Source organism: Manis pentadactyla, chromosome 16 (genome assembly GCF_030020395.1).
Source record: "Manis pentadactyla isolate mManPen7 chromosome 16, mManPen7.hap1, whole genome shotgun sequence".
Taxonomy (NCBI): domain Eukaryota; kingdom Metazoa; phylum Chordata; class Mammalia; order Pholidota; family Manidae; genus Manis; species Manis pentadactyla.
In genome coordinates this window covers 51,433,188-51,452,707 of record NC_080034.1, presented here as the reverse complement: position 1 = coordinate 51,452,707, position 19,520 = coordinate 51,433,188, and the positions used below count along the sequence as shown (strand labels likewise).

Here is a 19,520-nt window from a genome sequence, read left to right as displayed (position 1 = left end):
TGCACAACTCCTTGTTGAAAAATTCAGTGACCCTGTGAGTTGAGGGGGAAGATGAAAGGTATGTGTGTGAACCCCACATGGCAGCACTGGGTGCTGGATTGGCCTTGGAAGTTGAGGGAAGAGGGGAGGTGAGAATGACCTGCAGGCTGGGGGGCTCATAGGGTGTGGTGTGGTGTCACCAGTAATGGCAAGGGAATGATCGAGGTGCCTAGAGGAAGGAATATGAGTTAAAGGAATCTTTGAAGGGTCGCCCATGTCATCAGCAGTGACATGGTTCAGGTAAATACACTTCTGTGGTGGTGGGCCGCCTCTGTGCCTCTCTCTGGTCATGCATGGCATTTTAATGCAGTGGGAGCCAGATTTAACTTGGAGCTGTGACTTAATATGACTTTTGTTTAGGAAGATCCACTGATCTTCCATTGGGAAGTCAGAGAATTGCTTTGTTGATTACGGAATGTAGAAAAGTGTGGAGTAGGCGTGACTCATTTTTGCAGAGGAATTTTGTGTGTTTGTGCCACACATACCTACATGTAACATGATTTAAAAAATCTGTATTTTCTGTGGTTTGGGGAGAATTGGAGAGGACCTTACTTAGAGAGGTGTGCTTATTGCTCAGGTAAATGGCATCTAGGGAAATGTTACCAGGTGTACCCAGCTTTGATGTGTCAAGACTCCAGACAGATGAGAATCATGTCTTCTTGTAACCATGATTTACTTCTTTGATTTGTCAGATGGAAGAAGAGTTTCAGTAAGTGAAACGACCCTGAGAGGTGTTTGAACAATTTTGGAAAAAAATGCTCTGAGCCTTGGAAATTTATTCCTATACTTAGGAGCTAGGCAACAAAATAGGCTTGTTATTATCATTATGATGATTTTATTTTTGTATCATTAATCTACAATTACGTGAGCAACGTTATGTTTACTAGACAGACTTCTCCCATCAGCTTGTTATTTATTTTTATCTGATACACAATAAGGATTTGACACATAGCTATTGAACTCTCTCCTTTACTTTTTAGATATGAAGTATTAAAAGTGTGAGTCATCAAAAAGAAAAAATCCTGTGTTTGTGAGGTTAGGTATGTTTAGCTGATCTGCCTCTGAAAGCCCAAAATGATAGGTGATTTCCTGTAGAACCATTAGGCAGATAAATAGATATGAGTTGGGTGGGGAAAGAATTAAGGCCAGTAAAGTCCACTAAAAAGAACTCAAGAGTTAACCAGATAATAAACTAGAGAGCCAGAAAAGACTCAGAGTTAGTGAGTTAATCAGTTGAAACTCCAAAGGCCAGGAGTATCTTGGAATATCCAGATATTCCCCAGATAAAGAAAAGTATCTGAGCACAGTCCGTGTCTTCATTGTGTCAATTAGATCATGCCTCTGTAAAATTTACTTTAGCCTGCTAAAGGCGCAGCATTCTTTAAACTTAACCTATATGCTGCTTTTTCCTCCTCCTCCAGCCCCTGATAAGTAATTTTGTAACCAGGGCAGGAGACAAGAAGCATCATAATTATTTTTCCAAAAAAGCCCAAATATAAACAGTATAGTAAGAACAGGAAAGATGCCATCTTAAAGCTAAGATTCCATTTTAAAAGCCAGGAAGTTAGGAAGTAAGATCCCTAACATGTTCTTTAGCAAACAGACAATAACAGCCCACCTTGGCGGGGCAGGGCCTTGACTGATATGTTCCCAGAGGGAAGCTGCATCCTGGGGAGGAACTGGATCAGGAAATTTCTTGTATTAAGTTCATTTTGCAGAATTACCTGGAGGACTGATAATAGAGGAGAGGAGAAGAGACATGGTGTCTCTCACCAGAGAGGGATAAGCATTTTGAGACGACTTTACAAGTTTATACCCCTTGGCCTTTTGAAAGATCCTTAAAACAGGGAACCCCCAACCTGTCAGGGCACGTAGTCTCTGAGGATGCCCGCACTTCTCCTTTAAGTGTGTAACTTTAAGTAAAACTTTTACTCTGCTTCACTACTGTGTCTCTGCCCTTCAGTTCTTTGTTGCGGTGGGGACAAGAACTGAGGAGAGTAAACTCAACTCCCCCCAACAGTACCTTCATGATCTGGAAATGGGATGGATTTGGTGGCATTAGGTGGCATATTTTGATGTCATTGCTTGAGCTTATTAAAACATTTAAAAGTGTTGCAAGGGTTACATAGCTGATCCCTTTTATAGTGGTATTTTAATAATTTTATGTCCATTTTAAATTAAGAAAAATAAGGCATTAAGTTTTTTCTCTTTGGTCTGAAATATTTCACATTCCTCCAGGGAATATCAGCAGAAAAGAGGGAGAAGTAGCTAAAAGGAATTAACTCAAAATACCCTCCCTCCAAATCTCCCAGAGACAACCTCTGTTAACCACCTCCTTGGTGAAAATGCTGCTGAGCCTTCTGTGTGTGTGTCCCGTGTATATTTGTATCTTTGTAGTCTGGTTTTCCTGCTTAACAGTATCACATAAATGCCTGCTCCCGTTTTATGGATGTCTCTTAATTTCTCTCTCTGATTTCCTTATTTACACTTGTATGTATTTCTGACTTTCTGATAGCAGCTGCTTTTAGTGCCATGTCCTCACTGAAGTCTTTGCCTCCTTTGAAGACTTCTTAGAAGCTGACAGTTGGGAATCCAATTAACATTCTTATGCTTGACTTCTAATTCTGTCTCTTTCTTTCTGCGGATTCCAAACTGCATAGGGCTTGTTGGGGCCCCAAACAGAATGTTCAGTGCAGGGGCACAGTGGGCCCTGTTGGGATGAGATGGAAGTCTTTAATAAGCTAATTCTGTAGGAAAGAAAGTCTGGTTGCAGAAAGAGTGAAGGAGTAAAATCAAAGTCCTGGAAGTGATGTTTGTTGCTAAGGATGACAGATAATACTTTTCTGCAGCCCCCAGTGATTACCTCTAATAGTCTCAGTGCTAATTTGGAATATGGAGAATACATTGTGAAACTGAGGAGAAGGTGGTGGTTGGAGTTAAGTGTATTGCTCATTATCCATTAACGATACCCAGCGAGCCTAAGGTGCCTGGTCCTGCAACTCCATTAGGGTATCTTCAGCAAAAACCTTGGGTGGAGGACAAAACTCTATACCATTAATAATACTGGGACTAGTGTGTATTTGGAAACATACTAGTCAAAGGGTTAGAAAGCTTTAGAGATTTAAACAATCAGTTTCAGGGCCCTCAGAGACCTTTCAGCTAAGTTTGGTAAGGCTGTCTCCTTACCTATTTAATATCATGACCTAAAATCTCTAAAGGAAAAGAGAATGGAAAGAAGAGTGGAGCTGGGCCTCAAAGTGTTTGTCTGCAGTGTATTTATCTTTAAATAGCTGCTTTGAAGGGGGTCGCATGTCTCCTGTCAGAGCCATAATTAGTATCTTGCACTGGTACATGAGGAGCAGAGGAAAGCGAGCTGGTCTGGGCCGAGTGCTGCAGCAGTTCGGACCAGCGCTGCATTTCTGTCACCATTCTGGTTATTCTTAATGAGTTCAGTTGTCTTCTCTTTGTTCTGACTGATTATTAACAGATTAAAAAGCTTAACACAGCAGAGCAGTGGCAGGTTAAATGATTTTCTTTATTTACATTTTTTTTTACAGAGCACTGCAAACAAGGGGGATTCCTAAAGGGGATTCCTTAATCATACACATACCTACACACGGTTTGTTCTTCTGACCGTGGGTGACACTCAGTGTCACCGGTTGGCCAGATGCAGAGATCTTTTGTGGGTAGGAGCACGGTGGGGGAGGGGAGTCCCTAGTAAAGAACCTCCTTGTCAGCCATTGTGAGGCAGTGCTTCCTGTTGGGAGTTTGCCTACCTTTTGTTGCTCAAGACTTGGAGACTCTTCAGTGATCAGCTGTCATTCGGTTGCTAATTAATTCAGCAAGTCTTTATTGAACCCTTTTAATATGCTAGACAACTCAGAAAACAGAGATTGGAAATGGGAAGGTGGTGTCAAGTGTGCTGGGTGAAACAGGTGTAGCTATACGCACGTGCAAATGCCAGGCAGGAGGTGTGCGCCTGGGCTGACAGGAAGGCAGTGGCACTCTGCCCAGGCTGCGTTGGCTGTGGAAAAGAAGGGACACTTGAGCTGGCTTTGGAGAAGGGGAATGGGCTCAGGGGTTCTGCAGAAGCCCCCGCCAAGGCGTGGCATGGTGTTGGCATCTGTGGCTTGGTGGCCAAGTTACAGCAAGTTAGATGTGTCAGGTTCTGTGTGGCACCCTGGGCCTGATACTAGGGCACCATGGAGGCTCCTCAGCTGAGAGGTGACTTAGTGTGTCCAGGCCTTTAGTAGGATGATGGCAGTACCTCAGCAGAACACGGACTGGGACTGCAGGAAGGCCTTTGGGGCTCAGGAGGCTTGACACCCGCTGGATCTTAGGCAGGTGATGGGAGTCTCAGCCTCAGTCTGCTCATTTGTGAAATGGGTGGGTAGTTGTGTAGCACATGCACCAAAGTGGAGTTAAACTAAAGCTAATGGGTGTGCAATGGGTCCAAATGGTGTCTGTGGTAGTCATCCCAGTACATTTACCCTGTTCCCTCCTGCCCCCCACCCCAGTTCAGGCAGACGGAGAGTAGAGGGAAGGAAGGCTTCATCTGAGGTCTAGGAGGAATGACCGGAAAGACCACCTGGACATACCGCAGGTGTGAGGGGAGACGGCTGTCCGCAGAGTTCTCTCCTAAGGCAGCTGCTGGCCTTATTGACAGGAGCATGTATTTCAGTATCTCACTGGTTTTGGGTATTGAGGACGATAATTCTAACTAGGGCAAAAGAAGTCACAGAATGAAAGGGGATTTAACCTACCAGAAAGCAATTAAGTAATCCTCCAATTGCCAGAACACTATGGCACGAATAATGAACTTACTTGAGCAAAATGGGACTGCTTTAGATTATGTGAACTCCTTGGGGAGGAAAGCACACTATCAGTGTGGTACACAGCTTTTTTGATGGTTCCTTCGGAAAAGTGTTGGATCTTAATATCTGAGTGCCATACATGTGATCCAGAATGGTGTTCTCACTGCCTTGATACCCTCTCCTCTCCAAATAAAACCAACCTTCTGGGCCTCTTATGCTTGGTTTTCCAGTAGAGTCTGTGTTAACTTGTGTGAGTTCTGCTGAGCAGGCCATTTATTTGCCAGGATAGTTTATCAGGCTGGTTATGAAAAAATATGAAACTGTGGAATTCTTAAGCACTGAGGAGGGGGAGGGTGCATCCCTTTTAATTGCTCAGTGACCTTGATCAGTTGTTAAGACTCCAAGAGATTTTGCTCAGAGGATTGGCCCTGCTCCAGGCCAGCTGGCCTCTGACCAGGCTTGGCCCTCCCTGCAGAGAAAGTAGGCTCCCCGTTCCCTGCCAGCGGCTGCTGGCACGGATCCAGTGGTGCTTCTGCAGTCGTCTCTCGTTTTCCCCTTCATTTCCAGAGATCCCCTTAGTGATGCCTGTCTTTTCTAGAATCCATTTAGAGAAAGTTTGATGGGGAAAAACATGAGTAGGGATAGTTCTGTCTTGCTCACTGAGCACCTTGCTGGCTGCTGAGGCATTGTTATTCTTTTGGCACTAAAGTCATTGGTATTCTTGTCCCAAAGTACTGAGGTGACCCTCCCCTCAGTGCTCAGAGTTTCTGTCAGCATTCGTGGATGCTGTGCATGATGGAGAGCAGACTTTGGGGTTCAAATAATGGCTCTGTGACCTTGCTGAAGTTACTTCATAACAAATTTCCACTTCTGAATGTGAGGGGTAGAAGTTGGGGGGTAGGTTGAGCCCATGGGAGCTGCCCTGTGGTGTGATCAGTGCTTTCATTGGAGATGGAGAGCCAGAGACCCCATGGTGTCTGATTGGATGTGTATTCGTGTATGTTTGAAGCCACGTGTATGAACAACGACAAAATTGTAAGGGCAGTATTTCGGTTATTTATTAAAATATACTTTCTCCATTTGCTGTCAGCCAGGTCAGCGTGACCTGTTGGGAGTTGGCATTGTTGGGAGGTCAGTGGTTCCATTGCTGAGGCCATATGTTAGGGCTCTTGCAGATAGACCATGTGCCCCAGCAGGGGGTGAGGGGTGGGTCAGATAGATAGGCACCTTGGGGAGCATTTGTGCCTAGGCCCATTGCTCCAGGTGTGATTGAATAGCGGAGGAGGAGGCTGGCCATCCTGCCAGGAGGTCATTACTTCCACTCTTATTTTTCATTAAAGACTTTCACATGGCTGAAGGTTTCATTTCTCTCATGGCATTACTCTCATATTCCCAAGTTCCAGAAATTCTCAAATATGTTTTCCATTTCCACACCCCCCCAACTTCTTATCACCATTGAGGAAGGCAGGTAGGATGTAAATTGCTCTTTGCTCTTGCCTGTGTAAAGTGATGGTCTAATTTTATAGGTCCGAGTTGTTTCCGTCACTGAACCTGTGTATTAGCATAAAAACAAGCATCTTAGTGTGAGCTGCTGGCAGTGCTTTTGCATGTTACCTCCCAGCCTGTGGGTCATCATGACTGTCATGGCCAAAGACATACTCATTGTACAGATGAGTAAACTGAGGCTCATGACAAGTAAGCACATGACTGCCGAGGGGACTCTTCCTCCTAGATTTTTGGATTCCATGTATAGTCTTTCTGAACTGTGCCTGGCACATGCACACACACACCTATTAAAGGAAGAACGCTCCCAGCCTGGGTACCCCCTCACAGAGGCAGCTCCTTACCCCTTGAGGACTGGGCTTCCCATGGCCTTTGGCCTGAGGGCTTCTCCCTAAGCCAGAAATGACTTTAGCTGGAGGTTTTAAAATTTTATTGTAATTTTAATCATTTTTCCTTTAGGATAAGTAATGTTAATTTTCTACTGGTATAGTAGAGATAAATCATCTAAGGCACGAATGTGAATCGCTTAAAAAAAATAGCATATGGAGTAGCTGGATATAGCAGATATCTTCGGGTATATGGAAATGGAAGCTTGGCAAACCCTGTTATAAAAATCTTCCTCCCGGATAAACTGTAAAGGCCGAGCTAGAAGAGAGAGATTGCCACTCAGCGTGTCACAGTGGCCCTACAGTCTTTGAGGGCGCTGTGTGTTTACATGTGTGGGAGCATAAGTGTGCTGGGTGAGTGCTAGTCTGTTAGGGTCACTGGAGTCTACAACAGTGCCTGGCACACACATAGGTGGGTTAATGAACTAAGGCAGGCATTGCTGCTTTCTTCAGGGGACTCTCCAGTTTCCAAGGATGGAGCTTTCTTCTCCGCTAACTCAGGAAATCAGCCTGTAAGTACATCTCCTTATCCCCCTCCCAGTCCCTGGCCATTCACTTTGAAGTCTTGTTTTATGACTTAATAGGATATGTTGGGGCTGCTTGATTGTCATTCCGCTTGTGTACCCTAAAGATCAGTCCCCAAAATGCCAACTCTGTGGGCCAGCCCAGAGTTCATTAGGTCAAGCTGCAGAATTTGACTCCTCAGCTACATGTCAGTGTGCAGGGAATCCCTTAGGGTCTTTCCAGAATAGTGCTGAACTATATTTATCTTGTAGAGATAAAGCACTGGTTGGAGGAGGGAAGATACTGGGAAGGAGGGCTTGTATGTGTACATGATTCAAGGCGAAGAATCCAATTTTATAGAAACCACAGCCCAAATTAGAGAAAGCAAGCTTTTGGATTAAAATGATTTCTGTTGTGGTTGTAACATACCACAGTTTGATTTTTGTCCAGATGAAAACATTTGGTTTTCACTTCAGTAAATATTGTAGAGACATTGCCAGCTAATTCTGAAAAGTAATGAAATACGGCTTTGGCAAAGCACAGATGCATTCTGTACTGCCGGTTCCACTTATTTGATCCAAGTTCAGATTTTTTTTTTCACATTTGCTAATGCATTTGAATAATCAGAAGAGAAAATCTGCCTGTAATTTTAGTATGAAACTATATATACTAAATACACTTCTATAATTTATTAGGTCTCAAATCCCGCTTCCTCTCCCTAAAAAATACCCCATGCAATCCCTAATCCTCTTAAAGCATCTGCCTTACGTTGATTACATCTCCAAAGCTATGAGGTTCATAAAGAAGACATAAGACATCATAAATCGGCCCCTCTTAGCTGTTAATTAAATGTCATGAATGGACTTACAGCTCTGCATGGAGCGTCCACCCTGAGAACCTGAGAACACCAGGGCATGTTGTGAAATGACAGCTACTAAGCCCTTTCTGAGAAACGCTGATCCTCACCTCTTTCCTGGTGTTTTGTAGCACATAGTAGGTGATTTCTGCTGTGAGAAGAGCAGCTTTTTCCTGTTGTGAATCACCTGTTTCCCAGCTCTCTTTTCCTGTTATTTTCACCCTTGTAGCTGCATTCCTGTTTTCCTGAATGCTGGACCCACACTGAGATTTTGAAAACTTTTCCACTTCTGACATTTGGAGGAAAAGAAGTTTCCCTAATAAATTTTCTAGAGATGAAGCTTGCCTCTTGTGTGCCAGGATCTAAAAGTTGCAAACTATTTTTAATGAAAAATTTAAAAACATGCACACTCCTCCTCTACTTTAAAATGCTAAATCCTAGTTTAGCTGACTGTTGCATGAGTATCAGTATGAGTACGTAACTTTACCCATTCTCCCCTTTTATACTAAGGGGTGTGGGATGATTTTCGCCAGTGATTAATAATCCAGTTTAAGTCAGCCTTTGACCGTTTTGTACTGATAAAGGGTATAAATTACCCTTTCCTTTATTTTTTTTTGGTTGTTGCTGGTGTGCGTGTGTGTCTAGGAAATTCCTCCTCTAAACTGATTCATATATTAGATAATCGAGCTTGTCTAGGCTAAGAGGAAATAAATATGCTCTATATGTATTGCTAAACTAGTTTTGGTTTCTCAGGTGCTTTCTGTTTTACATATCTGAGGCTGTAGATAGTTATTTTCTAAGTATTAGCATACAGCGATGTTTACTACACAACCCTTGCTGTGCTGGCCCACAACACTCAGTGTTTCCCGAGCATCTTGATTATGATCACTTTGGCAGGGAGTAAGAGATCATCTTACTGGTTGTGTCTCAGTGAGAACGACAAGCTACTTTTGCTGCTTTTCTGCAACTGCCGTGATTTGTCCTGGTCTGGAAGACAGGCTTGGCCTCCGTTACTGTGCAGATGGAAGTGGCAGTAGGATTTTAGAGGGTTTACAATAGCCACATGGGGACAGAGCACCAGACTCTGTTGGATTTTGTCTTTCCTGCTTGCATCAGATGGACTGTAAGGCTAACGAGATGCACAGGTGTGAGGGTACCCAGTAGAATTCTGGAGGTCTGTTTCTTCTCGGGTACAAGCTAATAGTTCAAGAAGCCACTCCTGGTGGATGGGTTATGGATTGGCATTGGCATCTTGAATGATGCCTCAAAGGGCAATAGGGCCTTGCCCAGGGAAAGATGGGTTTGTAATATTAGTGGGCCTTCTGGCAAGGGGGATTGGTACAGGCCTTACAGTTGCACCGAGGGTGTCTTCTTGCCCCTGTTAGTAGTAGTTAGCAGGCCTCTCCACCTGAGCTTCGTTATTAGTAAGTGTTGGTCCCCTCTCTCAGGCTTCCTAGCCTTCATCACCCTTGCCTCTTCATCCCCCACCTGGTTTGAGAATGCCTCATTACCTTTTCTTCCTTATTGATGCTTTACCTTGCAGTCCAGACCAACACACCAATCATCTGATGAGAACCTAAGTCACCTTCTAGGGGAAAGGCAATCTTCCTTTCTCTCCCATGTCCCTATCCTTAGAAGACACTGTGTCCTTTCCCATCGGACTGCAGAGCCAGGTCCATCTGAAGGACTTCATGTTTTAAGATTCGGTGTGAGCCTGAACCCCCAACACCACCCCATCATCACTGTCTTCTGTTTTCCTATCTTACATTTTTCTCTTATGTTATAAACCTTTGACTTGTCTTAGAATACCTAGGAGGTGATGTCAGTTTGTTTATATTTGATGAGAAACTGTTGAAATAGATGCATCCAAAAGGTTGTTCTTTTCTCCTTTGTTGAAGAAGTTACCCTATATGCTTTCTTCAGGATATTGATGAAACTGGTATACTGAACTGAGCTGCTGGACATTTTCTCCATTTTAGTTCTTTGGAACATAAACTTAACGTTCACCTCATTCTCTCAAAATTGTGAGTGTTAAGGAATGTGATAGCTTCTTCATGCTGCTTATCCAAGGTTTTGAGTTCTTAAAAATCCTCAATGATTCTGTAAGTGAAAGTGAATTCTTGGTTTATTTCTCATGGGTTCCATGTGGATTTTACCATGTGGATTCTCTTTGAAACATAAGACTATTTTTATCAGTCTTACTTCTTTTAACATTATTTCAGAAAATATTACTTCCAAATGGACATGGTTGCAGTTTATTGCATTTTCTGCTGAGGGGAGAAAGAGGAAGGCTGGAGGGGTAATAATTACTTCCTGAAATACAGTGGACCCTGAAACAGCACAGGTTTGAATTGTGCAGGTCCACTTATACATGGACTTTTTTCAATAAATACATTGGAAAATTTTTGGAGATTTACAGCCAGCTGATAAAACCTTTTCTCTTTAGCTTGCTTTATTATAAGAATACAGTATGTAATACAAACAACATGTAAAATAACGTGGTAATAGACTGTTTATATTACCAGTAAGGCTCTGTTCAACAGTTGGCTATTAGCAGTTAAGTTTTTGATTGGTAAAAAGTTCTATGTGGATTTTTGACTGTGCAGGGTTTGGCATCCCTCACCCCAACATCTTTCAAGGGTCACTGTACAGCCTTCAACCCTGCTTCCCTCCAGCGGATGGCAGAGCTGGCTGGTTACTACAGGATCTGTGCACAAACCTGCTTTTAGTAATGCTAATCCAATTTTCTGGTTTCAGCTGCTAGCCAGTGTGTTCACGATAGAGTATTGGAAGCCTCTTCTTTAGAAGAAATTAGACATGGATAGGTTGATCTGGAAGGAACTTGAAGAGGTGATTTAACCTATTCCCTCTAGAGGGAAATTTAACAGTCAAGTCCAAAGTATTGAAGTTCCCTGCTGTGTCTGGCTGACTGCATGTCACATGTTACCTCCTGGCATGTTATATACTAGAATAAGTTGGACCCTGTGGTAAATTCCTCCCTCCCTCCCTCCTCTTCCTAGTCAGTCTTGTATTAATTGTAAAGCCACGTACAAATGTATATGTACTGTGTCAGTGGAAATACAGCTAGATATTTCCTTCTCTTTTTCAACTTAGTCTCTAATTTCTGTTTCCTAAAATGATTTTCCCTAAAGCTTTTGTCAGGTTTAAGATTCTTCCTTCTGTTGAAAACCTGCTTATAATTGGAAATGATCAAAGGGGAGGAGAAAATGACACAAAGGAAATGGCTTTTGACAGACTGTGTAAGTCCGGGGAGAGGAAATCCTGGGGCAAAATACTACTAAAAACCGAAATCAGTCAGAGAGAGAAATAAAGTTTAAAACCCGTTTATTGCTTACAAACTGCAGTCCAGGGCCGTCTCTCTCCTCTGCTCTGGAAAAAGCAAGCAAACCCCTCCCCTTAATCTCTCAGGTTCAGATACAGACCTGGGTTGCCCAGGTAATTACCCACTGATATGGAGATGAACTTCTCTCCACCCCTGAGCATATATAAATGGACTAAAACCAGGCGAGATATTCTGGAAATATTACAGTTTTACCCACAGTATCCAATTCTTTTCTCCACTGAAGGGCTTTTTGCCACAGCCATCCCTTTGGAGTTTCATTTCCTCACAACTTTTTGGGGATTTTGAATGTTGGTAGGTGACAGACACAGCCAGAGGAGGGTATGGAGGTGTCTGTCCGGTCTGTGCTCTTCTGCGGGAAGGTATTTGGTTTGCCGTCTCTGCTCCCTGCTGCTGCTCATACATTTCCATCTCCTTGTTTGCACTGGAAGCTGGACAGGAAGGGCTTTACTCATTGTGGGTGATGTTTTGAGATCTCCATTTGGGAAGGAGAGCACATTGGTTACTTGTAGCTTGTTGATGTTATTGGGAACATCAGCTCATTCACAGGAAAGTAGGCAAGAGAAGAAATGAATTTCATACTATTTTTCTGCTACTATCCCCATTAAAGACTTAATGGGAAAGAAGATTGAGGCTGTCATTGGAAATTAACTGGGGATTTTCTTTGGATTTTATCAGCCTTTGGTCCCAAACAACACACCACCGAGTTAATGGATCTCCTTCTGAATTGTCATTGTTTGATTAAGGAAGAACTATATTGTGCTACTTTATAATATTGCGCTTACATCCTGGTGGTGTTGCTCTGTCTTAAAATCAGAAATGCAAACACTGGGAGTTGGGAAGTTAAGGAGTAAAGGGAATGAGGGATGTAGGTTTTTCTGTGAGGATTTCTTTTTCTTTTTCTGGTTTTGTGTTTTTAATCCAGTACTTCTAGTTTTGTGCAGGAATTCACTTTAACAATATTACATGGTGTTAACTTGATAATATCAAAGTCACTTCCAGATTATGATTTTGGGGAATCCATATCTGAAATTCGCCCTTACAGATACCACACAGTCACTTTATTAAATAAGGAAATGTTGTTTTTCTTTCATCACTAGCTTCTTTGTCTTTCATTTTAAAGTTCATTTCCTTAAATTCATATATATCTTTTAAGTCTTAGTGCATTAAATGGATAACCCAATATAGTTTTTCTTGCTCAGTTCAATTCTTGGTGGTTTTTCCAACTCAAGAACTATTTCCTGTGAGATCTTAAATTTTTTGATTCGTCATGTTTGGGAGAGTCTGCTTGAAATCTGTTAAAAGGATGCAGATGGATTTTTTATTTACTGGGGGATATTGGACAACATAAAAATGGCAGAGATGAACATCTTGCTTTGCTCAGTCATAAAGAGTTGGGTGCATAACTTAGTGTCTGCATTTTCGCACTTCTTCCAGAAGGCGTTACAGCAAGGCCTATGTTTATGAGCCCTCTTTCTTACAAACCCACCAGGTTCTCCTGCGCTGCCCAACAACATGGTATATTTTGGAAGCTCTCAGGATGAGGAGGATGTCGAGGAGGAAGATGATGAGACAGAAGACGTCAGAACAACCACCAACACTGCTTCATCTTCATGCCAGTCAACCCCCAGGAAGGGGAAAGCCCACAAGCCCGTGCACAACGGGCATGGTAGGTCCCTGTTGACTTGGGGTAAAAAAAGATGAAATCGGAGTTTGGGTGAGAGGACTGGAATAGGTCATCTTCTGAGAAGGCAAAGGTGATGGCAGCATAGTTGGTTAGTGGTGAAGCTAGTTCTGGAAACTTCTCTATGGGCAACGGGATAGGATAACACAGTACAGGCAGGTGTATTCTAGATGAATCAATTGTCAAGATGAGTGTAGATACTCTTGTGGAGACAATGATAAATTCTGCAAGAGCTGCAGAATAGGAATGGAAGAGGAAGGTCAAGGAGATTTTGTGAAAAATCTTCTGTGGTCAGTTTACAATTATTGTCATTTTTAACTGGTAGAGGTAGCATAGAAATAAAACCATTATTCTGCATATGAAATTAAGTAGATACAGGTATGTTATTCACTAGAATGATTTTTCTTTGGTGCTATTGTGTGTAGGAGGAGGACAAGAGGTTGGATATCAGAGTGAGGAAACTATTTAAGTAAGTCGGCTATGTAAGAGCCTGGTAGCTTTTCATCAGGGAGGTAACTGAGTTGGAGTGTGTTCTGAAAAGATTACACTGGCATCAGTTCTGAGAATTACATAAAGGTGAGTTGAAGAAGAGGAAACGCTTCGTAAGGCTGTAATTGTGGGCCATTACCTGGCCAAGGTAACGGGACTACACGCTGGTCTTGGCAATGAGGATATAAATGCAAAAGCGAGGAGGAAGCTAGAGAAATACTGCAGGGGTCGGGTTGGACTTCACGTGAGTTGGGTTAGCTCGGGGTGGGGGAAAGGAAGTAGGAAATGAGGACAGAAAAGGGGAAGCAGAGAGAATGGGGTTGGAGGTGGTGTGGCTGTGTTCTGTCAAGGGCCTGTAGGTCCTTTGGACAGCACGTTTCACTTAGGACGCAGGTCTTGGGTGAGGTGGCAAGCCCCTGCCTATCACTGGTGCTGTGCTGTCAGTAAGTTTGGTTGAGGCAAAGGGAAGTTTCTCATTTTCTTTGCCCTGCATGGCTGGGCACTGAGCTACCAGTTGTCTTTCTAGACTCGTTGAGAAGTAGAGGCTGGGACAAGTGTGGTGTAGACATGATGGGAATCCGCATCTGTCTGTGGTCAATGTTGGGCATTTCTGCCTTGGCGGTTTAATGATGGTTTGCCAAGGGTGTGTTTAGGGGCATATAGACAGTGTATAGAAGGGCATGCCCCTCTTTTTAAGGACTTAAAAGTTTAAGGGGGAAGGGGATACCAGTATTCCCAGTGCAGTACACAAAATGGTGCCTGAATTTCAGCCTTTCACGAAAAAGGTCGTTACCTGCAGCCGTGGTCATCAGGAAGCCTGATAGCTGAAAGATAGCTGCATGTATGAGTTGGAATACAGGTACAGGTGTAGAGAGGGACTTTGTAGGGAAGGGCCTGGACTCTGGAATATTGGCCGGTGTGGGATGGGGGCACATTGTCCCAGCAGTGGGGGGTGTGCTGCAGGGTGACCAGGAATGATGGCACAGAGTTGATAACATGCTCCCTGAGCAGGAGGAACAATTCAAATGTAAAGAACAGGCAACGGTTGACAATTTTAGATGTGGAAATAAGATGGAATAGGTTGAGTTTAGAATGATTCCTCCAGCAGCCGAGTTTAGTCTGAAATGACAGGAGAAATGGCAAGAGGCTGAGCAGTCCGGCCAGGGAGGAGCACACGGGAGGCCAGGCTGAAGGCCACGGGATGGGAATTGGGAGGGAGGGTGCTTGGGCAGTTAAGAACTTTATCTGTAGAGTTTGCAGTGACGCGAGAAACAGAACTACAGGGAAGGCCTGAGGCTCCGCATCATGGACCTGCTGGTTGAAGTGGTCAGAGGAGGTGAGGCATGACAGGAAACTGCTGGGGATCTTTTATTTTTAAATTCTTGTGAATTTTTACTTAGTTTTACTTTTTGGTTTTATTTGAGTCAGGAATAAGTATGACTCAGACATGAAGTTAGACTCACATCTGTCAGTCTCTGTCCATAGGATGGAAACCTCTGTCCTCGGTATGGGCGCAGAAAGGCTCCTTGGCGTTGACTTCCATTCACTCCCATTGGCAGGCGAATGCCTCAGTCATGCGGCATGTCTGCTCATGCACTTGGGGCTGGGGTCCCCAGCTCCTTCCTTTTTCCAGCTTATTTGACCTTTGACCTTGCTGGTTTACTAGACTGCCTTCTCATTGATTCAGCTTCTGCTTCCAAAAATGACCATCTCTCAGGTGCATAGATCTTATTCTCTAATTCTTTTTTCACACAAGCTGCAGGGTGATGATGGGAAGGGACCGTGAATATCTGGCAGCACCGTGCAGGGTGCTACGTGAAAGGGGCGGGATGAGGGAGAGGGGATTGGCAGACCTCTCCTTATGGAAGAGAAAAGGGAAACAGTTTTGCATTGATCACTGTCACTGTCATTAGAAGTCAAGGAAAGTATATAGGTGCATATATTTGCATAAACATGCACACACACAGGTAAACTTCTAATCATTGAAAATGTGATGAGATTTTACTATTTCCATACATTTAATGTGTGTTCAGTGTTGTGGCAACTAAAAAGGGTTTAAATGCTCACTTATGGGATTTGCTTGTTACTTCAAACATCGTCAGAAATACTCGGGTTCTTTTTGTGCATTGATAAATTCTTACAATCTCTCAGTTGGGGCTGCAGAGCACCGTGTGCGTCTTTGGTTCCAGGGTGGCGGGTCTGAGGAGTGAACCCACGATACCTCCTCACATGGTCTTTCCTGATTTGGGGCTCTTGCACGCTCTCTTCTCTTTCTCCTTCTTGTCCTCTTGATATTCCTGTCTAACTCTGCTGTCCTAGTCTGCCTGGAGATACAGTATAAGAAAGAGAGAACAGCAGAGCGAACCTAAAGCAGCTGGGCTTCAGCAGAACCCTAACTCCACTCACTCATCCTTGAAAACACTCCAGTGCCTTCCTTAGTGAGACCTGCAGAAACCAAAGTCTCAAGGCCCTTTGAAGTCCTTTCTGTCAGTTCTAGTAACTCTGGAACCTGCAGGTCTGCTTCTCCTGTTTCCTTAATTATGGGTCCTATTTATGGCTCTTTTTAGAGTATGCATTTATTTTTTATTGTATTTTCATTGTATTGTGTGTTCTAGTGTGCTGTCATCTACAGTATAATTTTTGTTTTCCAGGGAGTGATGCTTGCTCTTTTTTTGGCGGTTAAGATGGAGGGCTGATCAGTCTAATTTCTCCCTGAGTGGCTGGCTTGTAGCTTTAATTAGATTGCATTCATCTGTGATTAACTCAGCCCCAACCCCAGTCCTCTGCCTTTTCTGTCCATCAGTATCTGAGCTGGGAAGGGGTTGGCTGCAGAAAGGTTTGCCTTTGTACTCCTTTTTAGCAGAGTCGCAGAACCTACCACAGTAAGAACTTAGGGACGTGCACCTACCTGGACTCCCGGGGTGGGGGGTGGTGGGAGGCAGCTGCAGGCCGCAGGGAACCGACCTTGTGTTTGGGTGTCTTGCATCCTCCAGCCCCTCCTGCAGTCCTGGACTGCTGTGTGAAGCCCGGGCCTGGTTCCTGGCTGCTCTCTGTCTGTCATAGGTGTGCCCATTCCCACCCCAGGCGCCCACCCCAAGAGCCTGTCCCTCTGGAATCTAGTTGGTCTTGTCTGCAGTAGCCCTGTAGAAAAGTATGAATTTTTGTTGTGTCTGAGTTTTGTATGTTGTTGCCATGGGCATGGAGACCTTCCACATGTTTTTATACCCTAAGCAAACATAGTAGTCAGTAAATTCTTTTACTATGGGGTGTTCAAAAGATCAAAGAAGTCAAATACAAGTACTGAGTCAACTCCAGTATACTAAACTCCTGCAAAATTAGTTTTGAGTTTTTGGCAAGTGTTAATGCCTGTAAGTGTTAGAAAAGATTTTGTGTTTGCATGTTCCTGAAAAAGCTGTATTTGTGGAGGATTTAGGAAGGAGCTCTGGAAATCACTTTACAGGGAAAAATGTTTGAAACATTATCAGAATCATCGAGGGCAGGACCTTGCCAATTAACCACTTAAGGAATTTTATGGAGTTAATTTTTGTGTCAGACAGAAAATAAATTTTAACTTCTGTGCAAATGAGAAATGCATGTAAGAGCCCATGCTAATTTTATTGGTTTGGAAGATCAGAGGAACCAGGCATAGAGACTGTGCCCTCAAGGAGCTTATGGACTGGGACACTCCTGGCACGCCCGTGAGAAATGTGCCGAGACATTCAGGCTCTCGAGCGCCTCATCTTATCACACGGGTCTGAGTGTCTATCTCTGGTATACCCACGCACCCTGTCACTTTGTGCTTCTCACATGCTCTTTTCCTGTCACTCTTGATGTGTCATGCCACCCATCCTAGCGCTTTCATAAACCTCCGCTCACACCCAGGCACAAGTGTCCTTGATAGGAAGGAGCCACTGAACACCGAATACCAGCAGCAAAGGTACTCAAGTGTTTGGACTCTGTTAGGAATGATGTTTTGTAATTGTTATGCATGTTTATGGGTTTTGAGAATTTGTTTTCTCAGGCCTCTGAGTGCCAAATGTTTTGTGAGGTCGGCTGAAAAGCAAGCGGGACCCGAGTGTGAGTGTTAGTGTTAGGGAGCCATCTGATGCGGAGGTCACTGTGCACTCTCCCCCCTACCTTTTTCCCTTCCTTTCTGAAGTACAGGGCTTGTCTCAGCAAAGGTATTCTGTGATCTCATTTATGTTTGAAAAGGTGAGCGAGGACAGCATTTTAAAAGAGAGGGAATGGGCGCAGCTTAGAGGCCAAAAAAAAAAAAACCCCCTTTACAAGACTGTTGTACTGGCCTTGACTTAATCCTGAGGTTTTAATCAACAAGGCATCACTGGAATGAAATGGAAAGGTCAAATTAGAGATTGTTGACAGCCAGGGAAGGCTTGATATGAATGGAAATACACGTGAAGTTGGAAATGTATGTAGGTGGGTCTGTAGTCAGTCTGCCATGCTCTGTGGGACATGCTGACGTGGGATGAGGCTATGAGTGAATTAGTTGAAGTTTCCTGCTTCTGAGTTGTTCCGCATATACCAACCTAGTTAAGTTAGCCTTTGACCTTTTGTGTTGATAAAACTGGGAGATGAGGCCCGGAGGAGAGAATAGCAGTGTTTCACAGCTCGGGATTCCCAGGCTTTGAATTCTGCCCTCCACAGTTGCTAGCTGTCTGCCCTTGAGCACCGTGCCTAATACCAGCCTCAGGTTCCTTCCCTGGAAGGTAGGGATTAGTGGGATGTTCAAGGCAGCTCTCTCACCTGTGTACGGAGACATGGCCCAGTAGGGGTGGCTTCTCACGTTTGTTAAAGTCGGTGGTCTGCTTTTTGTGTGAGGTGTGATTTGAGGGCTGTTTCCATACATGAAGACTACTAAAGTTTTTAGGATGTGCTTTATTTCCTTTTGATTCATGGTCACTGTGAGGTGGTCAGGGCACCATGCTTCACGGTGGAGGAAGTGGAAGTCTGATGGCCTGGCCTCATCACCGAAAATGGCAGAGTGCAGCTGAGAGCCAGGGAGTTGGAAGTGCCTGTGGCTGGGTCATGTTCTGTTGTTGGATCAGGCGTGGATTGTATACTTGGCGGTGAGTAGCGTCTATGCAGTTTGGTGGAGTCACCACCCTCCTACCCAGGAAGCAGTGTCAGAAAGCCAGCCCCACAAGCCACCACCTGGGACAACAGCTATGCTTGGGTCTCCCCTCCCACCGTTGCCACGTGGCTTTCATGTCTTTGGAAGCCAGATAGTAGAAACCCAGAGGATGGCAGTGCTTCTGTGTGAAGGAGGTCAGTGGAGGGAGGGAGCTGTGTGCAGGTGGTTAGGAATGCTCCTCCAGTTTCTCAGGTGACCCAGAGAAAGATGCTGGTTTTGTTGAAAAAGAGAAGCCAGAGGGGTCAAAAGGTAAAAAGAAAACTTTTACAAAGGGAGAGAGGAAAGGAGAAGTAGCTTTGGAGAAGGCCAGTTCAAGCCTCCTATTGAGTTAGTATTTCAGAAGAACCCGGTGCTCCTCCTGCCTAGGTGGTGTGTGCCTCACCCTCTCTGTCCACAGCCTTGTTTATGTAGAGAAGGCAGATGCCCAGGAAATGGGCCAGCGCCGGCAGTTTATTAAAGCAGGTCCTGGTGGTGCTCGGGAGTAAGTGCCCCAGCCAGCATGCCAGCATCTTCCTGCAGGTACTCTTTCCAGCAAAGAGAAGGGACTGTTCATGTTAGGAGCTCATCACCCAAAATTGGTACCGCTGGATGTAGTCATCTTTGAAAACTGGACATTCAGCTGTGGAATACTCCCACGTCCAGTGTGGCTCCTTCCCGACCGTTTCCAGATAATCAGAACTGCACTGTTATGCCCAGTTGGCTAACACGTGTTTGTTCAGTCTTTTTTGCCTA

General features: G+C 44.2%; 1 protein-coding gene across 6 annotated transcripts in view; it reads left to right on the top strand.

The window, feature by feature from the left end:
• The window catches only part of JARID2 (jumonji and AT-rich interaction domain containing 2), a 263,143-nt gene that overhangs the window by 182,408 nt on the left and 61,215 nt on the right, over window positions 1-19,520 (top strand). For all 6 annotated transcript variants that reach the window (XM_036890250.2, XM_036890385.2, XM_036890163.2 and 3 more), the window contains one exon: window positions 12,956-13,132. In XM_036890250.2, the coding sequence (XP_036746145.2) occupies window positions 12,956-13,132 (177 nt within the window). The remainder of the gene's footprint in view (window positions 1-12,955; window positions 13,133-19,520) is intronic.